The sequence below is a fragment of the Ahaetulla prasina genome, chromosome 2, assembly GCF_028640845.1.
Source record: "Ahaetulla prasina isolate Xishuangbanna chromosome 2, ASM2864084v1, whole genome shotgun sequence".
Taxonomy (NCBI): Eukaryota; Metazoa; Chordata; class Lepidosauria; order Squamata; family Colubridae; genus Ahaetulla; species Ahaetulla prasina.
The window spans coordinates 185,334,516-185,353,329 of record NC_080540.1 but is presented as its reverse complement, the minus strand read 5'-3'; the positions used below and the strand labels follow the sequence as shown (position 1 = coordinate 185,353,329).

Genomic DNA, 18,814 nt, shown 5'->3' with positions numbered 1-18,814 from the left:
CCTTTAAAAATCATGTGCTAAGAAATGCCCTTCATGTGTTTGGAAAAATACTCTTATAAACTAAATTATAAGGTTCCTATATGGGCATGTCCTAGACATACAGTAGAAAATATAAACATAGAACAGAATCAGGAAATGATTACATATAAAGATCTTTTGTATACTGAAAGAGGTAATTTGCAGTTAAAATCTCTGCAAGTATTAAGAGAGGAAGGAAAAATTATACTTGGTTTCAATATGAGCAATTACATGCTAGATGGAAGGAGATCAAAAATTGGTATAGAGCAGAACGAGGAAAATTTGGTAAAGCAAATTAGAAATCAGTCTCAGGAGCATATAAAGAGATTGTATAATGTGTTACTTGAAATAGATTCTGAAAGGGACTTGGTAAAGGACTGTATGATAAAGTGGGCACAAAATTTTCAGGAGCCAATATTATTGGAAACGTGGGAAAGAATTTGGGTTAGAAATGTTAAATTCACGAGGCACAGAATCTGAGGAAAATTTTTATAAAATGTTTTATAGATGGCATCTAGATCCTAAAAAATTATCGTGTATGTATCCAGAAATGCAAGCAAAATGTTGGAGATGTAATTGTGATGACGCTACATATTTTCACATTTGGTGGACTTGTAAGGACATAAAGGCCTTTTGGATAAAAATTTGGTGGATTTTACAAAATGTTCTGAAAAAGAAGATAAAGTTCCTGCCGCAATTTTTCTTGTTGGGAATTATTACGGATTGTACAGTAATTGAGACTAAATTGATTTTAAATCTAATAACTGCAGCAAGATTACTAATAGGACAATATTGGAAGAAAAAAGAAGTACCAACAATACAAGAATGGATATTGAAAGTTGCCAATTTGGCTGAGATGGCGAAGATATCAGCCTTTTTGAAAGACAATACGCAAGAAAGATACTTAAAGGAATGGGAAAAATGGATTGATTATATTCAACGTAGATATCAGACTAAGAGTTATCAGACTGTTTTTGAATGATTATGATGTATTATTTTTGATTGCTTTTGGGGGAAGTTAGGAATTGATGATTGTAGGGGTATAATTAAGTTGGGACGAAAACTTTTTAGCATATGTTTGTTTTACTTTTAACTATACCTTGTGCTCGTTCCGGGAAGTCGGGGAGGGGTTGCGAAGGGAGGGGAGGAGGGGGAAAGGGGAAAAATTTTGTAAAACTTTTTGAATAAAAAAAAAAAAAAAAAAGAGAAGCAAAAAAAAATAAAATAATATAAAACGTAATGAAGTGATTAAAGAGGAAAATATAGAAATTATTAGAGATTGGATAAAAGTTATGGAAAATGAAAGGAGGAATAAAGAAATTATTGAAAAATTAGGGTTAAGTTGGTTTGAAAAAATACAGATAGAAAAATGGACAAAAAAATTAAGGGAAAATTATTCGATAAATAGATGTGAAACTGAATTTGAATATTTAGTATCTCGGATTATGAAAGATGAAATTGGGCTAAAGGGACTCGTTAGTAGGGTTTATAAGATTATAAATTCTGATGAAAAATTACAAAGAGTGATGAGGACAAATTGGGAAAAAGATCTTAATATTGAAATACCAGAGTCAGATTGGAATGTGAATTGGAAGAGTAGAATTATGAGAACTTTATCTATAATAGAATAGAATTTTTTTATTGGCCAAGTGTGATTGGACACACAAGGAATTTGTCTTGGTGCATATGCTCTCAGTGTACATAAAAGAAAAGATACGTTCATCAAGGTACAACATTTACAACACAATTGATGATCAATATATCAATATAAATCATAAGGATTGCCAGCAACAAGTTATAGTCATACAGTCATAAGTGGAAAGAGATTGGTGATGGGAACTATGAGACGATTAATAGTAGTGCAGATTCAGTAAATAGTCTGACAGTGTTGAGGGAATTATTTGTTTAGCAGAGTGATGGCCTTCGGGAAAAAACTGTTCTTGTGTCTAGTTGTTCTGGTGTGCAGTGCTCTATAGCGTCGTTTTGAGGGTAGGAGTTGAAACAGTTTATGTCCAGGATGCGAGGGATCTGCAAATATTTTCACGGCCCTCTTCTTGATTCGTGCAGTATACAGGTCCTCAATGGAAGGCAAGTTGGTAGCAATTATTTTTTCTGCAGTTCTAATTATCCTCTGAAGTCTGTGTTTTTCTTAATAAGGATTAAAGAGCACAATTATAAAGTTGTTTGGAAATGGTATTTGACTCCAGTAAGATTGTCACAAATGGATAAAAAAAATAGTAAAAAATGTTGGAGATGTGAGATGGAATTGGGGACTTATGAACATATGTGGTATAATTGTGATAAGGTTAAAAAGTTTTGGCAACAATTGGAGAAAATGATATTTGAAATGATGGGGAAAGTAATAACATTGAGAGTGGAAACTATATTATTGTTGGTAATTAAGGAAATAGAATTAACAAAATATGAAAAAGAATTGATTAGAATTATGATTATAATAGGTAGAATTATAATAGCTAGATATTGGAAACTAGATGTGATTTTTAGAATAGAAGAGTGGAATTCTGAAATGTGGAAATTAGCTTTAAATGATAAAATGTCATGTGATATTAAAATTAGAAGTGGTGTGTATAAAGAAGATATTTTCTGGAAGACTTGGAAACCATTTGTGGACTTTGCGCTTGGAACATTGGACGCTTCAGTACCTGTACCTCGAGAACGTGGATTTTGGCAATCATGAGGATATATCCGAAGACCCAAATCTTCCTTTTATGTATAGCACAAGGGTGTAATAATGCATTTTCTTTTTGTTTGTTTGTTGCAAAAAAAGTAATAAAAAAAAAAAGAAAAGGAAGGTTTTACACCTAGGCAAGAAAAAACAATACACAGGTATAGTAGACTAGGTAGGTCTGGCTCAAGAGCAGTAACTGTGAAAGGGATCTAGGAGTCCTAATAGACAACTACTTAAACATGAGCCAGCAGTATGCTGCAGCCACCAAAAAAGCCAACAACAGTTCTAAGCTGTATTAATAAAGAATCAATATCATATGAAGTGTTATACCACTTTATAATGTCCTGGCAAGACCACATTTGGAATATTGCATCCAGTTTGGTTGCCACGATATAAAAAAGACTCTAGAAAGAATGCAGAGTGCAACAACAATGATTAGGGGACTTGGGTATATCTAGTCTAAGGAAAAAGAAGAACTAGGGGTCACATGATAATAGTCTTCCAATATCTACTGGGCTGCCACAAAGAAGAGGGGATCAATCTATTTTCCAAAGCACCTGAAAGCAGGACAAGAAGACAGAAACTAATGAAGGCGATTCAACTTAGAAATAAGGAGAAATTTCCTAACAGTTAGAGCAATCAATCAATGGAATGGCTTTTCTTCAGAGTTGTGGGTGCTCCATCACTGGAGGTTTATAAGAAGAGACTGAACAGCCAATTGTCTGAAATAGTACAGATTCTCCTGCTTAAGCAGGGGATTGACTAGAAGACCTTCAGAGCTTCCTATTCTGTTATTCTGTATTCTGTAAATGAGAACCAAAGTTTAGTATAGAGTTGACCTACTGCAGCAAAGCTTTGGTTTTCCGTGTAGGATCATCAGGACGAAAATTCTTATATTCCTCTACCTCCTTTTCAAGTGACAGCAGCTGACTCTGCAGTTTGCTACGTAGGGATGGCAGGGTGTCCCGGATATGGTTTGTCAATTGCTGAAAAGAAGATATGAAGCACCAATAAGTTTATATTAATATTATTACATAATGTTCCTTACTACTAAAATAAGTCATCCTCTCTTTGAGGCCAGTGAGGGTGAGTCATGCACTATTTCCTTAAGCACTTTCCAGTCTATTTTGCTCCCAAAGAAGAGTACTGATCCGATAGACAACCTATTCTAAAAGTTGGGAAAAGATAATAATCAGAAGATACTTCTAGTAATCAAGAACCTTTATACTCCATTCTCTCCCCAAGAAAGCTTTATTTTGTTCTCATTATTGTAAATTAAGAAAGACCAGAATCCTTCTGTCTTATGTAATGTCATCTACAGATCTATGGCTTCAGCAAGGTTTGCTCATATTCAGTAGAAATGCATTCATATTTATCCATTATTAATACTCCTGCAGATTGTTTATGCCTGGTATAGAGACCTAAACGAACTACAATATAAACCAAGCTATCCTTGTTTCTTTGCAATATCTAAATTAGCTCTAAACTAAAGCATAGCTAATTGATTTATGGATATTAAGAGAGAGGAAAAATCCCACATGTGGGTTTAAAATAAGAGAGACACCTTCTCCAATAATATATACCATTAAAAAGTGTAAAAGAAACTGTTAATGATGTTCAGCTGATAGTAAAAATTAAGAATGAGCCAAGAAAAATGAATAGACTGCTTTAGGAACAGCTAACCTGGTTCAGGACCTTCTGCAAATGGGGAGTTCCCATGCGATCAGCCATGTGTCTATAAGCAGGATGGGAAAGGAAGAACTTGCGCTCAGCTGCCAAAGCTGCTCTGATATCCTTTTTACCATCAATATCCTTCTGGCTCCGATTCACAACTCCAATGTAGCCTGCAAGGGACAACTCCATATGTTAAGTTCTGTCTTAAAATGGCAGGCCCTAGAATAATTTTTTTTTAAATAAAAAGTTTTATTTCCATTTTCCATCAACATATTCAATGTACAGTCTCTTATTCAACATCAATCATTAACTTTCATTTGTTACTTATTCGGGCCTGCTCAGCTACCCCTTCCTTCCTTTCCTCTTCCCTTCTCTACCTTCTTCTACTTTCTCCGTCCTTCCTCTCCTTCACTTTTCTACTTCCTCTCCTCCTTCCCCACTCCTCTCTTCTTCCACCCTTTCTAACCCTCTCTCTTTCCCCTTTCTTCTTCCTCTCCTTTCCCCCTCTTCTACCTCTCTTTCCTACCTACTTTCTTCCTTCGCTCTCTCTACTCCTCTCTCCCTTTCCATTTCCTTCTGAAATGGCAGCTGAGCAGCCCCGATTTCATTTCAAATTATTTCTATTTTTTAATTACATATCTTCAATCATTCCTGTACATTAATAATCCTTCATCTTCTACCCCTCCCTCTCCCTTTCCCCTCCTCCCCCTTCCCCCGCCTCTCCCCAAGACCTCCCAGAACAAAGTAAAGGGTTTTAAATTAACAATCATAAATTAAAATACAAAATAAATCATAATCCATAGTCACTCCTCACCCTTTGTACCCTCAACTCCTCTCCCGATTAAACATATAAACTAATATAATACAATTCCTAAATTCACTCATAAGCTATTTGGTACTTTTTAGTCTGATACTTATTTTGAATATAATCAATCCACATTCTCCATTCCGATACATATTTCTCTTGTGTATAGTCTTTCAAATATGCAGAGATTTTAGCCATCTCTGCCAAATTTGATACTTTAAGTGTCCATTCTTCAATTGTAGGCAAATCTTTTTTCCTCCAATATTGTGCAATCAAAAGTCTTGTGGCTGTTATTAGATTTAAAATCAGCTTAGTCTCTATCACTGTACAACCCATGATTATTCCCAGTAGAAACAACTGTGGAGTAAACTGAATCTTCTTTTTCAAAATATTCTGCATAATCCACCATACTTTAATCCAAAATACTTTAACTTTTTTACAAGTCCACCATATATGATAATAAGTTGCTTCGTCACAGTCACATCTCCAACATTTAGCTTGCATATTCGAATACATACATGCCAACTTTTTAGGATCCAAATGCCATCTATAAAACATCTTGTAAAAATTTTCTCTCAAGCTTTGTGCTTGTGTAAATTTAACATTCCTCACTCAAATTTTTTCCCATGTTTCCAACATTATAGGTTATTGTATGTTTTGTGCCCATTTTATCATACAATCCTTAACTAATTCCGTTTCTGAGTCTATTTCTACCAATACATTGTACAACCTCTTAATATGCTGTTGTCCTTGATCTGTGATTTATTTTACCAAATTATCCTCATTCTGCCTAATACCCATTTTCTGGTCTATTTTCCATCTAGCTTGCAACTGCCCATACTGAAACCATGTATAGTTTATCCCTTCTTTTCCCATTTTATATCTAGATTTTAATTGTAATTCCCCCTTTTCCATAAAGAGAAGTTCTTTATAAGTAATCACCTCCATTTTTTGATATATATTTATATTCTCTATCATATATCTAGGAATTGCCCATATTGGTATCTTACCATCTAACTTATATTGATATTTCTTCCACACCCTCAACAATGCATTTCTAACTATATTACTTTTAAATGTCTTATCAGCTTTCTTATTGTATAATAAATAAGCATGCCATCCATACAACTCATAACCTTCTATATTCAAAATTCTTTCTTCTGTTAAGTTAAACCAGTCGCTAATTAATGAAAGAACAACTGCTTCATAATACAATTTCAAATTAGGCATTTTTAAACCCCCTCTTTCACGCATATCTTGCATTATTTTTAACTTTATTCTCGGTTTTTTTACCCATCCAAATAAAATTACTAATCCCTTTTTGCCATTTTTGCAAATTTGCATCCTTTTTAAGTATTGGTATCATTTGAAACAAAAATAAAAACCTTGGAAAACATTAATCTTTATGGCTGCTATTCTTCCCAACAAAGATAATTGTATCTTTTTCCAGTTCTCCATTTCCTTCCGTACTTTCTGCCACATTACCTCATAATTATTTTTATATAATTTCGTATTCAAAGATGTAATAAATACTCCTAAATATTTAACTTTCTTAACTATTTCATATCCAGTTACTCTTTCTAAATCTACTTTTTGATGTACATTCATATTTTTAGTTATCATCTTTGTCTTTTGTTGATTCACTTTAAAACCAGATACTTTACCATACTGATCAATTAACTCCTTTAAATATACAGCTGAATATATTGGTTGAGATAAAGTAACAACCAAGTCATCTGCAAACGCTCTTAACCTATATTCTTGATGTTTAATTTTTATTCCCTTTATTTGATTTGAGCCACATATTTTATTTAATAAAATTTCTAAAGTCAAAATAAACAATAATGGCGACAACGGACATCCTTGTCTCATCCCTTTCTCAATTCTAAAAGATTCTGTTAATTAACTATTATTTGTTCTGTTTGCCTCTGATATATTGCTTTAATAGCTTGTATAAAATAACTTCCAAGTTGCATTCTTTCTATTAGTTTAAATAAGAAATGCCAATTCAATCTATCAAAGGCCTTTTCAGCATCCAGAAAGAAGAGCGCTGCTGGAACCTGGCTGTTTCTTTCCAAATATTCCAAAAAGTTTACAATTTGTCTCATATTATTACTCATTTGTCTCCCCCTAATAAATCCTGATTGATCATTATGAATTATTTGACTCATAACTGGCATTAATCTATTTGCTAATATCTTAGCAAAAATCTTATAATCAGTATTTAAAAGCGATATTGGCCTATAATTTTCTGGTTTATTACAGTCTTGATCTTCCTTCAGTATTAGCGAAATAAAAGCTGTCCTCCATGAGGGAGATACTTCTCCTCCTAATTGAATTCTATTAAACAATTCCTTAAGCGGTTCCATCATCTCATTTTGTAATTTTTTATAATAAACAACCGTTAAACCATCTGTCCCTGGTGCTTTACCCATTTTAAGCTGTTTAATTGCTAAAATTATTTCTTCTGAGTTATGTTGATTCAATTCCTCTACTGTAATTTCTTGAATACCTTGCTCCTGTAAATATCTTTCTATATCTATATCTTTAATACAATCTCCAACATATAACTTTCTATAAGATTCTAAAAAAGCTTTTTTAATCAAATTTTGTTGATATACATCTTTACCTCTATATTCTATCTTACCGATAGTATGTAGTTTCTGTTTCTTTCTTATTAAATAGGCTAACCACCTTCCAGGCTTATTAGCGTTATTAAAGGTATTATGCTTAACATATTGTAAGTTAGTTGCAACTTGATCTGCTTCATCATATTAAACTGCCCTCGTAATATATTTATTGATTCTTTTATTTTTTTATCTCCTGGATTATTTGCCAATAACTGCTCTTTCTTTTTAATTTCCTCCTCTAACTCCATTCTCTTCTTCTGCAATCTATTTCTATATTTTACGTTCATATGTATTAAAATCTCCTCATATAGGCCTTACTCGTGTCCCAAACCATCTCTAGAGATGTACCTTTCTGCACATTCGTAACAAAAAATTCTTTCATTTGTTTTTTACATTCTTTTACATTTTGTTCATATTTAAACAAATTTTCATTCAACCTCCATGATCTTATAACTCCCTTTTCCTGATCCAATTCTATCCAAATCGGACTATGATCAGATAAAATTCTTGGACATATCTTGGACTTCTTCACCCTAGAGAGCAAATCGTTAGTAATTAAAAAGAAATCAATCCTAGAAAATGATTGATGTCTATCAGAAAAAAAAGTAAAATCTTTCTCTTCCATATTGTGTTCTTGCCAAATATCTTTTAATTCTAAAATCTTCCATCATATCAAAAAAGACCTTTGGCAATTTCGCACGACTTGAAATATTTTGTAATCCTTTTTTGTCTTTTCGAGTATCCATCACTCCATTCTAGTCACCCATTAATATATGTGATCTATAATCCCAATAATCTATTATGTAGAAATTTAAAAAATTTCTCCTGTTGTTGATTAGGTGCATAAACTCCAATTAAAAGTATCTTTTTCCCCTCCAATAAAAGTTCAATTGCAATATATCTTCCTTGATTGTCCACTTCAATTAATTTTGCTATTAAACCCTTCTTTATATATATAACAATTCCATTCTTTTTCTCTGGAGCCGAAGCAGCAAAATGTATACCCAGTCTTGAGTTTATCAAATATTTTTGATCTGAAGTTCTAATATGTGTTTCTTGTAAACAAACTATATCATTTTTAAATTGTTTCAAATAGTGAAATATCTTCCTTCTCTTCTGTGGTGAATTTAAACCATTAACATAAAAGTCTAATTGCCATTATTGGTAGACTGAAACTTTTGAAGCACCAGCCACAAATCATATTTTGTTTTGGGCCTTGCTCCTCCCACTGTTTCAGTTGAGATAGTTGCCAGTTGAGCTTGTTGGGCCTTATGCTTAGCAGCTGCTCTTGTCAACCTTTGTTCTTTTGCACCTTCTAATCCCACTTTAGATATATCCACCACTTGCAACGTCTTCTTCCATAACTATAACTCCAGCTTGTTCTTGTAACTGTTTCAGCTCTTTTCCTTTCTTTGCTTCATCCTCTTTCCTCCTACCTTCCGGTGAAGGTGGACTTCCAGCTTTAAGTACATCAACATAAAAGTCTCTTGCTTTCCAAATAGTATTGAGACGATGTGCTTTACCTGCATAATAGACTATTATTCCAGCTGGAATATCCCATCTGTGTTCTATCTGTCGCTTTTTAAGTTCATTCACCAGAAAAGCATATTCTTTTCTACTTCTCAGCATTTTAGGAGGGATTTCTTTTAATATTAAAATTTCTTCACTAGCAGCTTGTATTTTCTCCCCCTTATAGGAAGCTTGTAAAATTTCATTTCTCACTTTTCTTGTTGTAAAATAAATAACTATGTCTCTTGGCAACTTTCTCTGCCTAGCAATCCAAGAATTCATGCAGTAAATTTTACCAATTTGAAAAGCCACATCTGCTGGTCGGGCTGCTAATATCTCTGCAAATGCTTCAGAAAATATTTCTCTCAAGTTCTCCTGTTTATCTTCCTTTAACCCTCTAATTCTTGAAGCGAATTCCATCACCCTATATTGTACCAAAACAATTTCATCATCTGCTTTCTCCACTTTAGTCTGAATCTCCTCCATTTTATTTTCCAACTTTAAATTAACTTGCTTAATTTCTTCTACCTCTTCTTCCAACAAAATCACATTTGATGCCAAACTTTGAACTGCTGACACTAATTCTTCCTTAATTTCTTTATTTCCTATTTGGATTTCTAACATCTGATTTTTCATTTCCAACATCTGATTTTTCACTTCAAACATCTCATCTGCCATTTGTTTAAATTTCTCTTCAATAAGGGAAGTTTGCAAATTTATAGCGTCATTCAGGGATTCTTTCACAAAATCTTTCAGGTTTTACTGTAATGCCTCCAAATTTAATGCTTTAGTATCTGCTGTATGAGCTGGGGATGCTGCTGGGGATACTCCAACACTTTTAGAAGCAGTTGTTTTTAATTGCTTAGCTGCCATCTTCTAAAAAGTCTTTTTAAATTTTCTGTCACCACAGTCTTAAAAACTCTTTGTTTATCCTTTTGTAGTTATATTTAAAAATCTCCAACAGTCTTTAACAAAAATATTAACTAATTATAGTTCTTCCAATTAGTTCCAACTGTCCATTATCAAATAGAAACAGAGGCTTTAAACATTGCTAAAAGCACTAGTGGCTTTAACAAGCAGCTGTTTAACTTTCACTTTCCTTTGTGTATTGCAAGCGCCATTTTAGGTCCGCTCAAGTTGAAAGTTAGTTCAAAGGAAAGCTATTTGAAAACAGAAGTTAAGATTTATTACTTGCAAATCCTCTTGCTAGTCCTCCTGCTTCGTTCTGTCTGCATTGAGTTCTCTTTAAAAATAATCCTCGGCACAGAAATGGTTGTGGCTTCTCGTTCTGTCTAAACAGAAGCATCCTGGGTTCAGAGCTTTGTCAGGCTGGAGGGGGGCTCTCTCCCTTCGTGCCCCTGGTTTGATTCCAGGGGGTCCCGGGAAGCTCTACCCAAACCTGACCACTATTCTCTCCCCCTTCTCCCGGGGGAAGAATTTTCAACCGTTTGACAGCTGATTTGCGCTGTCAGAAACAGTTTGACGAAACCTCAGGGCAGACGATCCCAAAGGGATGTCCACGAAGTCTGTGTTTATTTATTTATTTATTTATTTATTAAACTTTTATACCGCCCTTCTCCCGAAGGACTCAGGGCGGTGTACAGCCAAGATAAAAAACAATAAATATACAAAGTTAAAAATCAATTTAAAATACCTATTCAATAGTGGCCGAATTAAAACCGTTGAATTGACCAACCTAAAATACCCCATATAAAATTACAGAAAATATAAAAATTTAAAATTTTAAAATTTAGAAATTTAAAAAATCTAAAAAATCAGTCCAGTCCCGCTTGGATGAATAATTAAGTTTTTAATTCCCGACGAAAGGTCCGAAGGTCAGATATTTGGCACAAACCGGGGGGAAGGTCGTTCCAGAGAGTAGGAGCTCCAACAGAGAAGGCCCTTCCCCTGGGGGCCGCCAGCCGGCATTGCTTGGCGGACGGCACCCTGAGAAGACCCTCTCTGTGAGAGCGTACGGGTCGATGGGAGGCATAAGGTAACAGCAGGCGGTCCCGTAAGTACCTGGGCCCTAAGCCATGGAGCTCTTTAAAGGTGGTAACCAGAACCTTGAAGCGCACCCGAAAGACCACAGGTAGCCAGTGCAAACTGCGCAGGAGTGGTGTTACCCGGGAGCAACGTGGTGCTCCCTCAATCACCCGCGCAGCTGCATTCTGGACTAGCTGAAGTCTCCGGGTGCACCTCAGGGGTAGCCCCATGTAGAGAGCATTGCAATAATCCAGACAAGAAGTGACGAGAGCATGAGTGACCGTGCATAAGGCATCCCGGTCCAGAAAGGGGCGCAACTGGCGCACCAGGCGAACCTGGTAAAAAGCTCTCCTGGAGACGGCCGCCACATGGTCTTCAAACGACAGCCGTCCATCCAGGAGAACGCCCAGGTTGCGCACCCCTTCCGTCGGGGCCAATGACTCACCCCCAACAGTCAGCTGTGGGTGTAGCTGACTGTACCGAGATGCCGGCATCCACAGCCACTCCGTCTTGGATGGATTGAGTCTGAGTCTGTTTCTCCCCATCCAGACCCATACGGCCTCCAAACAACGGGACAGCACTTCGACAGCTTCGCTGGGGTGGCCTGGGGTGGAGAAGTACAGCTGAGTATCATCAGCGTACAGATGATAACTCACCCCAAAGCCACTGATGACCTCGCCCAACGGCTTCATATAGATGTTGAACAGGAGAGGCGAGAGAATCGACCCCTGCGGCACCCCACAAGTGAGGTGCCTCACGGTCGATCTCTGCCCTCCTGTCAACACCGTCTGCGACCGGTCAGAGAGGTAGGAGGAGAACCACCGATAAACGGTGCCTCCCACTCCCAACCCCTCCAACCGGCGCAGCAAGATACCATGGTCGATGGTATCAAAAGCCGATGAGAGATCTAACAGGACCAAGGCAGAGGAGCAACCCCTGTCCCTGTCCCTCCAGAGGTCATCCACCAACGCGACCAAAGCTGTCTCCGTGCTGTGCTCGGGCCGGAAGCCGGACTGGAACGGGTCTAGATAGACAGCTTCCTCCAGGTACTGAGGAAACTGCCACGCCACCACACTCTCTACAACCTTCGCGGTAAAGCGAAGGTCGGAGACTGGACGGTAGTTACCCAAAATAGCTGGGTCCAGGGAAGGCTTCTTGAGGAGGGGTCTCACCACCGCCTCTTTCAAGGCGGCGGGGAAGATCCCCTCCATCAAAGAAGCATTTATAATCCCCTGGAGCCAGCCTCGTGTCACCTCCTGTGTGGCCAGCACCAGCCAGGAGGGGCACGGGTCCAGTAAACATGCAGTGGCATGCAGCCTCCCCAGCAGCCTGTCCACGTCCTCGGGAGTCACAGAATCAAACTCATCCCAAACGGTATCAACAAGATGCGCCTCAGTCATCTCATCCGGATCATCGCAATCTTGGTCCAAGCTATCCCGGAGCTGAGCGATTTTATCGTATAGATAACCGTTAAACTCCTCGGCACGTCCCTGTAAGGGGTCATCCCGCTCCCCCTGGTGAAGGAGGGAACGGGTTACCCGAAACAGGGCGGCCGGGCGGTTATCTGCCGACGCAATGAGGGAGGAAGCGTAGGAGCGCCTCGCCCCCCTCAGTGCCACTAGGTAGGTCCTTGAAAAAGACCTAACTAGTGTCCGATCAGCGTCGGAACGGCTGGACCTCCAAACGCTCTCTAGGCGTCTTCTCCGGCGTTTCATCTCTCTCAGCTCCTCAGAGAACCAGGGAGCTAATTGAGATCTGCGCCGGGTCAGAGGCCGTCATGGAGGCCTGGAACTCCTGAACCACTGAAGACGACAAGCCGGCCGATGGCAGGTTGAAGTCCCCCATGACCAAAAGTCTGGGGATCTCCACCGCCACCCCGGCTAGCACCTCCAGCAGCTCAGGCAGGGCTGTAGTCACGTAGCAAGGAGCCAGGTACGCGATCAACAGACCTATCTGATTTTTATGGCCCCACTTCACAAGAAGGGATTCACAGCCGGCTATCTGAGGAACAGTGGTCTCTCTCGGCTCCAGACCCTCTTTCATAACAACCGCCACCCCTCCACCCCTACCCTGGGCCCTCGGTTGATGGAATGCTCGGAAACCTGGAGGGCACAGTTCAACTAGGGGCACACCCCCTTCTGCGCCCAACCAGGTCTCCGTAATGCCCATGAAGTCCGTGGATTCCCCCTGAATAAGGTCACAAATCAGGGGGGCTTTGTTAACCACGGACCGGGCATTACATAACATCAACCGGAGGCCCGGGCTCTGAGGATCCTGACCTACCGGGGAACGGGAAAAGACTGGGGGGCCGGAGCACGTGATCGCTTTTAAACAGCGAGCACGAGCTCCCAGAATGCGATATGGCCCCTTACTTCCGCCATATCTGCCCCTCCCACTTACCGTACAGATGGAACCAACTTCCACCTCTGGAACGTACCCCTCACCCCCCTCCCTCGGACCTAATAGAGAAACGCCGGGAACAGTTTCCGGGACTAGACCTACCCTCCCCGACGGGTTCTTCCCCCCACCCGACACTACCCTCTCCCCCTTTAAAAAACCCTTATTAAAAAACCTATCTACAAAACCCCACAAATTCTTCTTCCTCGCATGCCACCTCTCCGGGTCCCAAGACCCCTCGTTAAGGCCGGCCCTCGATAACCCAGAGGGCCATTCCTGCGAGGCGGGGGAACCTCGCAGTCGAAGAAGTTCGGCAGACGTATATTCAGTGTTGCCACCGGAAGTCCCAAGAATAAATTTTGAGTAGGGTAAATGAGACAGTGTAGCTTCACAAAATCAGGTAAACGTAAGAGTATAATGGTAACAGAGGGAATATACTTCTATCACTGAAGTCCAGAAATCAATTTTTAAAACACTGAATATACTGTTATTTTTTTCTTTGCATGAAAACACTCTAGATCCAGGATAGGATTCACTCTGAACAATCTGCTCATCAATAATGTCATCATACTACTGATCTCAAATGATCATCTTTAATATAGGAAAAAGGAATCCAGAATAATATAGAACACTAGAAAGCAGTATGAATATAAGACCACAAGACTGTGCTTATTTTGCATTTTATTCTAGATGCAGAAAAATGATTCTCAATTGGATTAAATGGATAATCATAATCTTGTGAAATGAATAATCACTTAGTCCTCTACTAATTATCCACTACCAGATAAAGCTTGTCAAATTAATGGCTACCCAAAGGAATAGTATGAAATCATAACCATGATGTCCAAACCAATTTAGCAATTTTTGCTGAAATGCCAAAGACTAATTTGACCTGCGTATTTCTTTTATATGTCAACTATTTATAGCACTTTCTGCTGAACCATTTCTTAGTTTCTAAATAACTATTCTAAACAGGTATATATGGCTTCAGCTTTTAATGCTTATTTCCAGAGGAGAAAATATAGTTACAAGCAACCTATAGTATCTGATCTTTCTATTCCTAAGGCCAAAATGTGCCCAGGGTAAGAAGATGCTGCCTGCCTGTATTAATTTTTCAAATTTAGAGGGCCAGAAATCACCCAGATGACAGAGGTAGAATTATTATTTTATCTGAAAAGAAAAAGGTTCTTAATTTAAGATTATCTCACTTTAGAAAAGGTAGAAATAATCAATAGTTAGAAATGAAAATCCCTGAGGAACTCAACCGAGAAGAGATCAAAAGCTAGGTTCTCCACACCCACAATCAACACTGACTGGAACTGGCCTTAGAGGAAGAGAATCAATGCAAAAGTACGCCTCCCACTCTTATTCCCCAGTCCAGAAATATGTCTTGATCAACAATATTGAAAGTTGCCAAGAGATCAAGGAAAGCATGGATGAATACACCATTCCCACCCCACTCCCACCTGAGCTTATCCACAAATGCAATCAATGCTGTTTCAGTCCCATAATTCAGGCCTGCAAACCAACTGAAAGTAGTCCAGCTATTCCACTTCTTTCAACAACCATCTTCTCAACAACCTTCCCTAAAGACAGAAGATTAGAGACAAAAATAAAGGATGCATTCAGCAGCAGTTAAAAGTCAGGCCTCTGAGGTTCTGACGACTTGGCATTGGGGAAGAGACCATTGGCTGGAATGCAGAGCCAGTTTAAGGCACTGATCATTCCCAGAGTATAGCCCAGTGATGGTGAACCTTTTAGACATCAAGTGCACAAAATGTGTGTGCGTGAATCCCCAAACTAAAAGGTGCACGTGTGCAAATGCACACATATGCAGACATGCACATGGACATGTATGGACATGCGTAAATATGTGCATGCGCAGACATGTGCACAGACATGCACACAGACATGGGTGCATGAGCAGCAAAGACCCAAAGACCAGTTGGCTGACAGGAGGCGGGGCATTCCAACACTGGCAGCATGGTAAGAGGTAAGATCTTTTTTTTCCTGAGTTTCTGTTTCGTCATTTGCAGGGAAACAGAAGCTCACGAAAGAAACGCCACAGAGATCTGACTTGGGGCAATGGCGCGTGTGCCAGCAGAGAGGGCCCTGGGTGCCACCCCTGGCACATGTGCCATAGGTTCGCCATCACAGGTATAGCCCATTCCCTATCTTCTGCCATATCTTCCTCAGCCCATAATTAGCCTAGAGTATTCCTTCCTTATTTTGCCTATGAATTTAACCAAAAACCCAAGACACGATTCACTGAAAGAAATACCCATCAACTATAATTCTGAATGGTTTTCTACCTCTCCGCAGAGGCAACAATTTATTCTCCAAGATATCTCTGGCATCAGTGCCTTCATCCATCAGGTCTAACTTGGTTATTACTCCAATTGTTCTTAGGCCTGAGAAAGAAAAAGAATTGTAATCAAATTGTGAACCATTTAGCAAGTTAACAATAATTTTCTCAGGATAATTTTTCTTTGCAAAATAATAACAATAGTAGTTAGACTTATATACCACTTCACTGTGCTTTACAGACCTCTCATGGTTTACAGAATCAGCAACAATCTGGGTCCTCATTTTATCCACCTTGGAAGGATGGAAGGCTGAGTCATCCTTGAGCCAGTTTTTTTTTTTTTGTTTACATTTATACCCCGCCCTTCTCCGAAGACTCAGGGCGGCTTACAGTGTATAAGGCAATAGTCTCATTCTATTTGTATATTTTTACAAAGTCAACTTATTGCCCCCCCAACAATCTGGGTCCTCATTTTACCTACCTTATAAAGGATGGAAGGCTGAGTCAACCTTGGGCCGGGCTCGAACCTGCAGTAATTGCAGGCTTTGTGTTCTTAATAACAGGCTTTGTGTTCTTAATAACAGGCATTACCAGCCTGCGCTATTCACCAGCCCCAGTCAGAATCAAACTCTTTGCAGTGAGCAAAGTCAGCTTGCAATACTGCATTCTAACCACCGCACCACCACTGCTCTTATAATCTTTATATATTATGTATGACAAATTCTTCATCAGTCAATTGCAAAAGGTAGCTTTACTCAGAACAGCTTACTTCCTGTAATGATGCCTTTAATACCGTCAAACATCAACATCTGACTATCTGAAGTCCTTGGGAAGGACTTGATAGGTGGATGAAAATGCCAAATCTAATATGGACATCTGGCTGACTGTGATGAACCATAACAAGTAATATAAAACTAGCTGAAATATATTACAACAACATACATTTTTGACCTGGCCTGTTTAGGTTTTGCATTTCTGCCTCATGTCTCATTAATTTTGCAGAGCTTCTGGAATCTTTTATTTATTTATTTATTATTTATTATTTTGATTTCTATACCGCCCTTCTCCCGAAGGACTCAGGGCGGTTTACAGCAAAGTAAAAAACGAGAATACAAAAATTAAAACATCATTAAAAAACTGATTCAATTTAGCTAATAGTTAAAACTCTAATAAAACTCAAATAAAAGCCCCCATTAAAACTATTAGGCAAGTCCTGCGCGATGGAACAAAAATGTCTTGAGCTCGCGTTGAAAGATCCGGAGGTCAGGGAGTCGACGTAACCCTGGAGGCAGCTCGTTCCAGAGGGCAGGAGCACCCACAGAGAAGGCCCTCCCCCTGGGGGTCGCCAGTCGACATTGTCTGACCGACAGCACCCTGAGGAGACCCTCCCTATGGGAGCGCACTGGTCGATGGGAGGCAATCGGTGACAGCAGGCGGTCCCGTAAATAACCCGGTCCTATGCCATGGAGCGCTTTAAAGGTAGTAACCAGCACCTTGAATTGCACCCAAAAGACCACAGGCAACCAGTGCAGCTTGCGCAGGAGGTGTTACATGGGAGCCTCGAGTTGCTCCCTCTACTAACCGCGCAGCCGCATTCTGGACCAATTGGAGCTTCCGGGTGCTCTTCAAGGGGAGCTCCATGTAGAGAGCATTGCAGTAGTCCAGGTGGGAAGTGACGAGGGCATGAGTGACTGTGCATAAGGAACCCCGGTCTAGGAAATGCGTATCAGGCGAACCTGATAAAAAGCTGATACTAGCGTATCAGGCGAACCTGATAAAAAGCTCCCCTGGCGACGGCCGTCATATGATCTTCTAAAGACAGCCGTACATCCAGGAGGACGCCTAGATTGCGGATCCTTTCCATGGGAGCCAATGACTCGCCCCCTAAAGTCAGCGATGGAGTCAGCTGACTGTACCGGGAAGCCGGCGTCCACAGCCACTAAGTCTTGGAAGGGTTGAGTCAAAGCCTGTTTCTCCCCATCCAGGCCCGTATGGCCTCCAGACACCGGGACATCACTTCAACGGCTTCATTGGGGTGGTTAGGGGTGGAAATGTACAGCTATGTATCATCAGCGTACAGATGACATCGCACCCCAAAACCACGGATGATCTCACCCAGCGGCTTCATATAGATGTTGAACAGGAGAGGCGAGAGAACCGACCCCTGTGGCACCCCACACATGAGGTGCCTCGCGGTCAAGCTCTGCCCCACTGCCAGCACTGTCTGTGAACGGTCAGAGAGATAGGAGGAGAACCACCGAAAAACGGTGCCCCCCACTCCCAACCCCTCCAACCATCGCAGCAAGATACCATGGTCGATGGTATCAAAAGCCGCAGAGATCTAATAGGACCAGGGCAGAGGAACAACCTCTGTCCTGGGCCCTCCAGAGATCACCCACCAACACGACCAATGCCGTCTCCGTGCTGTACCCAGGCTGAAAGCCGGACTGGAACGTGTCCAGATAGACAGTTTCATCCAGGTACCGGGGGAGCTGTTGCGCCACCACACTCTCAACAACCTTCGCCACAAAACGAAGGTTGGAGACCGGACAATAGTTAGCTAAAACAGCTGGATCCAGGGAGGGCTTCTTGAGGAGGGGCCTCACCACCACCTCTTTTAAGGCGGTGGGGAAGATACCCTCCATCAAAGACGTGTTGACAATCCCCTGAAGCCAGCCTCGTGTAACCTCCCAGGCAGCCAGTACTAACCAGGAGGGACACGGGTCCAATAAACATGTGGTCGCGTTAAGCCTCCCCAATATCCTGTCCATGTCCTCGAGAGCCACCGCATCAAACTCTTC

General features: G+C 40.1%; 1 protein-coding gene across 13 annotated transcripts in view; it reads right to left on the bottom strand.

The window, feature by feature from the left end:
* DNM2 (dynamin 2) overlaps window positions 1-18,814 on the bottom strand; it is a 210,011-nt gene that overhangs the window by 169,691 nt on the left and 21,506 nt on the right. For all 13 annotated transcript variants that reach the window (XM_058166776.1, XM_058166775.1, XM_058166779.1 and 10 more), the window contains exons 5-7: window positions 16,021-16,119; window positions 4,391-4,551; window positions 3,551-3,693 (exon numbers count right to left, since the gene is read on the bottom strand). In XM_058166776.1, the coding sequence (XP_058022759.1) occupies window positions 3,551-3,693; window positions 4,391-4,551; window positions 16,021-16,119 (403 nt within the window). The remainder of the gene's footprint in view (window positions 1-3,550; window positions 3,694-4,390; window positions 4,552-16,020; window positions 16,120-18,814) is intronic.